The sequence below is a fragment of the Embiotoca jacksoni genome, unplaced genomic scaffold (genome assembly GCF_022577435.1).
Source record: "Embiotoca jacksoni isolate LCO1_2020_lvr unplaced genomic scaffold, fEmbJac1.0.p SCAF_2, whole genome shotgun sequence".
Lineage (NCBI taxonomy): Eukaryota > Metazoa > Chordata > Actinopteri > Embiotocidae > Embiotoca > Embiotoca jacksoni.
Window position 1 is genome coordinate 12,825,353 of NW_027185340.1, and position 10,000 is coordinate 12,835,352.

General features: G+C 39.4%; 2 protein-coding genes across 2 annotated transcripts in view; one reads left to right on the top strand and one right to left on the bottom strand.

Moving 5' to 3' along the window:
• Positions 1-4,356, top strand: part of LOC138201264 (desmin-like) — a 7,108-nt gene extending 2,752 nt beyond the window's left edge. Inside the window, exons 3-10 of the mRNA XM_069154611.1 lie at positions 1-28; positions 1,051-1,212; positions 1,305-1,430; positions 1,649-1,759; positions 1,939-2,048; positions 2,193-2,245; positions 2,834-2,925; positions 3,625-4,356. The exon at positions 1-28 is cut by the window's left edge and continues 68 nt beyond it. Of these exons, the coding sequence (XP_069010712.1) occupies positions 1-28; positions 1,051-1,212; positions 1,305-1,430; positions 1,649-1,759; positions 1,939-2,048; positions 2,193-2,245; positions 2,834-2,925; positions 3,625-3,666 (724 nt within the window). The 3' untranslated portion in view covers positions 3,667-4,356. The remainder of the gene's footprint in view (positions 29-1,050; positions 1,213-1,304; positions 1,431-1,648; positions 1,760-1,938; positions 2,049-2,192; positions 2,246-2,833; positions 2,926-3,624) is intronic.
• Positions 4,357-6,460: 2,104 nt separating this feature from the next.
• Positions 6,461-10,000, bottom strand: part of tmem198aa (transmembrane protein 198aa) — a 36,784-nt gene continuing 33,244 nt past the window's right edge. The window contains exon 7 of the mRNA XM_069154613.1: positions 6,461-9,789. Within this exon, the coding sequence (XP_069010714.1) occupies positions 9,637-9,789 (153 nt within the window). The 3' untranslated portion in view covers positions 6,461-9,636. The remainder of the gene's footprint in view (positions 9,790-10,000) is intronic.

Consider the following 10,000-nt stretch of genomic DNA (forward strand, 5'->3'; position numbering starts at 1 on the left):
TGCCTTCCTCAAGAAGATCCATGAAGAGGTTTGCTGCTCTATCAATCTTGTTTGTCTGGCTGCCTGCAATGAGGCCACCACATCCACTGTACATCTATGTGCCATGTGTGTCACTAGGATGGCGTGAACTGCATTATATAATGTAATGATATACCATGCTGCCAGTAATATCAGATCTGAGGCTCCGCAGGCATGCAGCTCCTCGAGGGATCAAATATTTCACACTTGCAACACACCTGCTCATTTTTAAACATAGTTGTTATGCACATTTACACATTCTCACACTTCCTGGCAATATCTAAGAACATGTAACAAACTCTGCATTTAGGTTTTGCAATGCAAAAGCAATATAAGCCACAGAAACATTTGTCTACATTTGCTTACAGACATCAAAAGAGCCACTGAGCCACTCTCTCAGACATGTGACGGCACAGCTGAGGTCCCTTCTTGTCATTTTGTCTTCTTTCTCTCAACTTTGACCTCTCAGAAATGCTGAACTGCTGATTGGTTGAAGAGAGTGTGTCAGCTGTTGTGTGAAAGAGGAAAAGAGTGTGTGCTCATGAACAGATGCAAAGCTATTTATATTTTTTGGATAGACCAGAAGACAGCTGAGTGCAACCAAAGCTTACTAATTTCAAAACTTCTTGGGCCACAATGCTGTATTAGCCTGTTGCTATTTTAGATTTCTGATAATATTTAAAAAAATGTTGCTTCAATGCACTGATAGGAAATATTAGAAGGCAATATTATTAGTTTGACATTTTATATTTCTCATGTGTTTCTGTGTAAATGTCATTGATGTGGCACCCAGATTTATTTTTATTCATGATTTCACCTTTCCATTTTTGTAATATCTTTGTCTTCCAAAGTCAAGTTGTTTTCCCATTGAATATTAATGCAGACACAGATTAAATGAGAACTTTTTCTTGCTGTTTCTTTCTCTTTAAAGTCCCGCAAAATTACTTTATTCTTTTTAACTTTCTTGTCATCATTTCAACAGGGTTCCTTTCTGTTTAACATGAATTTCTTCTTTCTCTGGATGTCTTGCAGGAGATCCGCGAGCTGCAGAGCCAGATGCAGGAGACTCAGGTGCAGATCCAGATGGACATGTCCAAGCCCGACCTGACCGCAGCTCTGAGGGACATCCGCATGCAGTACGAGGGCATCGCTGCCAAGAACATTGCAGAGGCTGAGGAATGGTACAAGTCTAAGGTATGATGGGAGTACACACACATTCACCACATGCACACACATAATCTCACTTAGCTGTTGCTCTGTTAAAACCTCATCCCCTCTCTCTTCAGGTGTCTGATCTGAGCCAGGCAGTGACTAAGAACAACGATGTACTGCGTCAGGCCAAGCAGGAAAGCATGGAGTACAGGCACCAGATCCAGTCCTACACCTGTGAGATCGACTCACTTAAGGGCACTGTGAGTATTTACTGCAGCTTGTCTCTCTTTTCTCAACTTATTTGGTCACTTATCTGCTTCATTGCATTTTCCTCTTGCTGGTCAATATTACATTTTCATGATAAACACATTTTGTGCCAAGACACACATCCCTAATCTCCGTCTATTACTTCTATTCTGTTTTACACTTGTAGACTCCTCTTCTTCACTCCTAATTTCATCTCTTGGTTTCCTTGTAGAACGAGTCTCTGCTGCGCCAGATGAGAGATATGGAGGATCGCACTGGCCGCGAGGCATCTGGTTACCAGGATAGCATTTCCCGGCTGGAGGAAGATATCGCTAAGATGAAGGTAACATACTTAGATATTGAGCAATGGTAGGGAAGTTACCTTACACTAATAGAAGTGGCATTGAACTGGTGTAGGGTTTAGGATTTAAAAATACTTAACAGGTTTTTAAAGTCGATTTCGTGTTTGATTAGAAGATTGTCTCGAACAGACAACAACACTTTTTATGTATTGATTTAAAGGATGACATGGCTCGCCACCTGAGGGAGTACCAGGACCTCCTCAATGTGAAGATGGCCCTCGACATTGAAATTGCGACCTACCGCAAGCTGCTGGAGGGAGAGGAGAGCAGGTGTGTGTGTGTGTGTGTGTGTGTGTATGAAGACAGTCCTGAACTGTCTGTCCTAAAACTACTTCACTTTTACTGTTATTTGTATTTCCATATATATTTCATCCTCACTTGTAATACTGACTTTTGTATTTCTTCTCTCTACAGGATCACCACCACTGCACCTGTCCAGTCTGCCTATTCCTCCATTGGATTCAGAGGTAGGAGGACCTATTCTTCCTTCCACATATAAATACTTGTAAAATCTGTTTTACATTCCAGTAGACTCAATGTGGCAATACAAAAAGACTAATTATAGCTTGTGACTGTATATGGTAGGTGCTATTTTGAGGGCATTACATGTAGCGTATCTGCAGTGACACATTGGGACCACTGTGTGGGGATATATGACATTTCAAAACCCCTCATGGCTCCTTGATTCACAGAGGCGAACACTAACAAGCCACACATCAATATTCACTCAACTCAGCCTCTTTGCTTGATGTGTTAAGAGGCCAAATATTCAATTAATCTCTGCTGAGCCTTAATTTGTGGCTACTTAAATAAAAACAATTGGCAACAATTAAATATGATGTACGATAAACAGCCATGATTAATTAGTGCCAATGATTTTTAAATTGCAGTCTTACCAGCTGCACATACTGTTTGATGATTATACCCTTAATGTGCAAGGCAATGATAAACTGACTTCTCTGTCTTTAGGCGAAATTAATTCTGTGTATTTGTAGCAAAGCTTAATGATTGAGTTTATGAGAAAGTGTAAGAGCGTCATGAATGTGTTCTAACAGAGACCAGTCCTGAGTCCCAGCATCCACGCTCCTCAGAGGTTCACTCCAAGAAGACTGTTCTCATCAAGACCATCGAGACCCGCGACGGAGAGGTTTGAGCTCACATACACACACATAAATGTGATCTACTTATTTCAGCATGCAGAGATGCCTGTGCACACGGTACCCAAATAATCATAGAACACAAACTCTGTGAAAGATCTAGTAAATTATACAGTGACTTTGAAAATGTTCCAAACAAATCGTTTTGATTTATTAAATTCTTATCCAGATGAAGTATTCTACGAGCCAGAGCGCTAGTGCCCAATGTGTAAGTCTGGTTTCAATATCCCACCTACTTTTTATTATCTGCTCACATCAGCAGGTTGAAGCAAACTACCAGATTTAAAACAAATATTTCCTTTTTGGCTTTGATTTATTCTTCATTTTTGTATTTACATGTTTTAAGGTCACAAATGCAGCATTGAAAAACAGCCTTTTCTGGTCTTCAGTTTCTAGTGTCTAACCTTGAAATCTTGTAGTTTGCATCGACCTTGAGTAGAGACTTTCAATGAAAGTTGCAACTCTCTGCAACACTGGCTTCCTTAAACAAGCAGCTTCACTGTCAGCACCACAGTCCCAGCACAGTCCTTCACTTCGAGCAATACCTGCACTGAATGGTGAACTTGAGTAGCATCAGTATCAGTCTGTTCACTGTAGATGGGAGAGTTGCTCACATGTTGTCTGCAAACACTCTGCATTCATATGGAAAATCTTTAACAATTGACAGTATTTCTTTTTCTCCCCCTCAGGTTGTCAGTGAGTCCACACAGCACCAGCAAGACATCATGTAAACAAGAAGAGGCAACATTACAAACGGGGGAAAAAAAATACAATGAAAGATTTTCCTACCACTACAATAGTGATTTATAAGCTGAGCCTATTTCTAGATACAGGATGCTGACCATTTCATCAAATTTAAATGTCAACACAAAATATAATTGAGGTCAACCATTATTCATCTAAACACAATTTCCTGTACACATCACAAGTATGGAGGCACAATGCTGTTAGCCTGGTTTTAAATAAAGGGCATTCCACAAAGTTATTCTTTATTCATTTTACTTTCCTTCTTTCAAAAACCTCATAATTTGTGAAATAATTTAAAGGCAAGAACAGCGTTTCAAATTAACAAGGCTTGTATTAATGTACTGGCCTGTTATCCACAGAGAAGACAGATCAATGGGCCTGAAACACAAAGGTTAACAGTAATATTATGACAGTAAATTTGACTGCACATATTCCAAGGTGTGTTTGTGCAAATGTACAAGTAAATGATTGACTACAATGGGCTGAAAGTGAGATGTTGGAAAAATAATGCCAGAAAATCAAAAACATCTGATGAAAGAGGAATTCAGTCATGTTTGAAGTTTGAGCTTTGTAGAATTTGCTGGGTGTTTGATTGTACTGTATGTGTATGGGTAACGATGGCATGCTGCTTCACTGTCACAAAAATCTCAAATAAAAACATTTGTTATCACCAATTGCCACTTAAACTGGAGAATTTATTCAGATTTGAGACAAAATAATGTCTTTGATTGTCTGTCCATGTTTTGTGTGAGACAGTCTAGTTCTTTAACTCATTAGCATTCCTCAGATAGCATACATGCCTGTTCATTGGTTCCTATTATGAACTGTTCCTACCCACTGCATTCATCATCTGATGTATACCTCTATACTAGCTTCCTCAGCCAAGCGCAACACTCTTCGGTCAACATTCAGGAGTTGCAGACCTTTTGAAATGATCAGAAACCGGGCTGCTCTTGGAGAGGGGAAACGTGAACAATGGTTCGTTAATGAGCTGCCCCTGGTCATGCTTTGTCTTCAGCAGAAAGCAGATTAGCAGTGCAAGGAGAATTACTGTCTGTGCAGTGTAGTGTGTTTCTGAAGCCGCTGGAATGAAAATGTCAGCAGATATAAAAAAAAAAATAATAATAAAAAAAGGGGGGGGAGTGGGGGGGGGGGAAAGAAACAGAGACAATAAATGAACATGCAAGAAAGATCAAGAAGGAGATAGAAAACAAGAAACACAAAGAGTACAAATGTAATGAATCTTAATAACCTAAAAATAAAAAAATAAAAATTCCCCTCGGGGATTAATAAAGTAACTACCTAACCTAACCTAATGTAATTCCTCCTCTATCAGCTGGTGAGAGTTCCCACTGAAAGAAAAGAAAACATTTGTACACGTGCCTCCCTTTTTGCGTTCCTTGAAGCTTTTTGTCAGAAACACTTCTTACATCCTGATGAGATTTGTACTGGGCAGACTCAGTGTTCGGGTTATACCATTTGTTGTTACATAACTGCTGCACTGTAATTTGTTTTGCAGCTGCAATGCAAATGTAGCCTGAAACCTACTGTCAGAACACATGAAGATGAACTCTGCTTTGTTTTTCCATGTTTGTAACTCTTTTGTAGTATTTTATCATGAGACCTGCAGAGTAAAAAGTACTGCACAGATACAAGAAAACAACAAACTGTATAACCTGAGTGATGCTAGATTGTTGAGGCTGATATCTGGAAATTTCAAAATCGAATTCTTTTCTTGTGCATAAAGACATAACAGACAAACAACCTTGCTATGAATGTTGTTATTTAAGAATAAACCTGTCAGAGCTCTCTGGTTGACAGATATTATTAAGTATTTATCATATTTATAATTCATAGATAAATATATAATGACACACTCTGAATTGTCATGATCCCTTTCTGGACCCCAGTCTCTTTTCTCCCCAGTGTTTCCTGTTTTACTTTGCAATTGTTATGTCTTGCCGTTTCTGTTACTTCACGTCCTTCCTTTTGTTCCATGCCTTTGTGACCGATCACTAGCCGAGCTTCGTCAGACATTTATTTGCAGCTTCAGTTTTACGCTGTGACCATAGTCTGGGCACCCTGTTCGGATTAACGCTTGCTCAGCCACGTTTAAGCACATACTGATTGGTTAAAGTTGCTCCAATAGTTTCAAACCTACATGAGGTCTATGCCCAGTAGGATGTATTGACTGCTTATTGAGATTCCTTATGTAATGTACCCAAACCCATATATTAATGCAGTGAATTTGGCTAACAGACCACCCCACTTTGATTAGTTTCATTTGTCCCTCATTGTCCTCTTCTCCCTGGTGTTTTCAGTCTGCATTGTCAGTTTGTCACTTCTGTTCTCGACATCATGGTTCTTGTCTCTGTGTCCTGTGTTTTCCTGATGACTTGGACATGTGTTTGGGTCCTCTCTCTTCCTATTATGTACTATATCATATATTATCAGACATTTCTGTTCTGTGATTTCTTGTTACTTATTGGCCAACATGATTATATATATTTATAATATATATATTAAAATAAGTTACTATCTGCTGATATATTGTAGCAGCCCTGTCGTCTGTATAGTAGTATCTGATTTTGCAATTGTACCAGGCTGCTCTGAGCATCACTGACGGCTCCAAACACACCTTTTTTTAAATCTCTGAAATATGCTTGTTATGTATGTATGCATATTTGTGTGTGTGTGGCCTCTGAGTATTTGGTATTTGTGCTTATGCCTCTCTGTACACACAAATGAAGTGTAGAAACTGTAGAGACAACATGACCATTAGATTGTAGAATCACAATGTTTATCATATGTTAGGTCCATATAAATCCATGCTTAATAATAATCATAATGATAATAATAATAATGTTAATAATAACCAGGTGATTTGTCCACATTTCAACTGGATGGCAGGAAGAGGATGAATCAGAGTCAAGGCTCAGTTTCTCCTGATGATTTTCAACATCAAATGTTGAAACACCAGGATGAGATGTGCATCCACCATCCAGCCATATCAATACCAACTGGACGTACATTATAACGGGCCTACTCCATTAGAAAATAATCAGCGGCATAAATTACATACATGATCATGGTGTAAACATGAAAATGGAGCCAAACATTTGTACATCTAAAAATTATTTACAGGTCAATATCTACAATCAAAATGTTTCCCCAATATGTTTTTAGCAGTGACAGGCAATCACAGAAAAGTATAGGAAAATGAAAAGATTGGTGGAAGAATTCATTTGTCCCCAAATTACAAGCAAGAAAGGGACCAGTGTTTAAAATTAATATTTTGTTTCCAAGTAAAGACTGATGACATTACGACTGCACTACAGTAAAAACACAAAAGGTAACCAAAACAAGACTGAAGTGGAGGCAAAAAACAAAATAACACTTGAACAGCCACTACTGCGAAACATTATTGGAGTAACACTATACAGCGGGACAGAAGGTGACTTAATAGGCATGATGCTAGTCAAAAGGAGGGAAATGATTTAAATCGCTTTCAAAGCCCTTTACCTGGACAATTTAAACAGAGAAAAGAAGGGAAGGGAAGGGAAGGGAAAGGAAAGGAAAGGAGAGGAGAGGAGAGGAGAGGAGAGGAGAAAGAGCAGAGGAGAAAGAGCAGAGGAGAGGAGAAAAGAGCGAGAGAAGAGCGAGAAAAGACAAGACAAGACAAGACAAGACAAGACAAGACAAGTTTCCATATTTTTTTTTACTTCACTCAGTTAATAGTTAAAGTGTTATATGTACCCTGGGACCAACAAACTAAACTGGAAGTCTGAAGTTGTCACATGACTATGACGCAATAGAGACATTTACACAAGGATTCTCATGCAGTAATGGGTTATAATGAAAATGTTGGTCCTCCAGCCACAAATGGCAAACCTGCTAAATCCCAACACCACACCTTACACACCTTGTTTAGTGGTACTTTAAGTACAGCTAGGTTGTTTAGTTTGTCTAAACCTCAGAAATATTTTTTTTTTTTAAATCTACAAAAAGATCATAAAATGCACAATTCAAATATCCATTTCAGGGTGGTATTTCAATACATTTCTTCATGTTTGTGTTATTGGATCTTTCATTTGTGGCTTTTCATGGTCATATTCAGCCTCAAAGGGAATTGTACCATTGCTAGTAATGGTGTTCATAGTGAACTGTAGTATCTAAATTTCAGAGGTAAAAAAACCATTTTCCTCTTCTGTACTGAAGATACCTCCGACACCTGTGAAGATACCTGTTTGGATGTTTAGTACAACAATGTCAATGTAAGGAGCACAATAGAATTTTTGAAAGCATGTGACACACAAATGCATGTACACACAAACGTACACGCAAACACACACATTGTAAATCCAGAAAGAAAAGTCCAGCTGTAAACATTAGAGGGCGCTGTTCGCAAATGCTTTCATCTTCTCATTGTGTCATTTTTCACAGGAGACAATCTTCATTTCAAACCCCCTCCTTCTCATCACCTCATCCAAACCAAAAGAAATAACATTCTTAACTGGACCAGTACATTGGCTAAAAAACACAGAAGAGGGGGAAAAAAATACAGCATGTTTCACATATATTACATTGAATCCCCCTGTCCTTGGCCAATACATGGTACAATCCATCACTTGCCACAGGGCTCATATGTCCACTCACACACACAAACACACCATTTTTTAAACATTTTTACTGTCGCGTATTGTCGTTAGATCTCATGACAACAGTGAAATTCCCAGATGACCCGTGTCAGACAGCAGTTACTCGTCTCTGTGCCTTTACAGAAGATTTAAACAGCTGACAAAACCTGTTAAGGTAAACAGTTTTTTTGGGACAAGAGGCAGAGAAGAGCAATGAGAGCACTTAGAGACATGTCGACACATAGAATTCCACAGCTTACAAAAAAAAAATGTTAAAATGTCTTATCGGAAAGAGGAACGACGAGGGGAGGGATGTGTCTCCCCCCTCAGGTCCATCAGTTGGAACAGTTGACGATCAAGGATGCGAGGACAGGGAAGAGATGGAAGCACATTCTCCTTGGAAAATGGCAACGTTGCAGGCAATGACACATCAAGTCATGAGAGAAATAGCATAAAGTCTGTCTTTGATGGGAACTTTGTAATCCAGTTCACACCTAAAACTGGTCCCCATTCTGCATTTTGAAGCAGGAGAGGCCTTGTGCTGCCACATCTGGATTTACAGACTGTCCGTGATGATACAAATTCTGACCACATGAAAACTGTGCTTCACATGATTAATTTTCAAAGGAGTAAACGATGATGAAGAGCTGCCTTTGAGTTTCAGTGTTTGCTAATGTTGTATTTCTGTCATTTTTCCTCACAGCGCTCTTAACAGAATCCTTAAAGCAAATCTTTTCATCCTTTAATTACCTTCCAGGTAAAGATAGTAGTGAAGGTTTATTAAAAGTACTGTTACCATGACTCCATGAAAGCCTTGTGATTAACTTTTATCTGAAATGGTGCAACACTCCAGTGGAGTGTTTTTTTTTCTTTCTTCTTCCCGTTGCACTCCCCTTGGAAATTACTTCTTATGGCTTGAAGCAATGAAACAATTTTTTAAATAAAATGTTCAACAGAGACAGTTTTCTTAATTCTGCACAAGACAGGTCAATTGTTTTCCATTGTCCTCCGGGTAAGGAAAGTATTTGAGCATGTGATGACTCATAATTCTCGCTCCTTCCAAAAGACAATTCATTGATATTCAGAAAGAACAAAACGGGACCAAACTGACCAAATAAATACAACAGGTTTGAGAGAGAAAGAAAACAGCAGTGTGGGTTCTACCACCTTCGGGACGTATTGAGCTTCTGTTGGGTTAACAGGCAGTTGATTGGGTTGGCACGGCAAAGTTAGGTTTTCTATCCCTAACTGTGACTGCGAGTTTTGAAGTAGCCTCTGATTGTGTGATTGTGTTGTGGATTTGTGCAATTCGCTGCCTCAGATCCGAACTGGAGGTCCACTGGGGGCTGTGAGGGGCACTTGAGAGCCGCAGTCGTAGTCGAGCTCGGCCATTCGAGAGCGGCTCATCATTCGACTCTGGGAGTAGGCCCGCCGATCAGTCTGTCTGTCCCTGAAACTCCTGATGTAGCTCTGGAGACAGACACAAGATACAAGGGTTGGGATCGGTATTTCAACAGCACGATGACAGTAAGTAACACAAACTATCACGACATTTTCAACCTGTTCTCATCCCAGGGTGTCAGATACTACTGTGTTGTCACAGACTGCTGGCATCTCAGAGATATTCACAAGGTGGCTTAGGTTTAGGCAGCAAAACTACTTGGTTAGGTTCAGAGAAAGA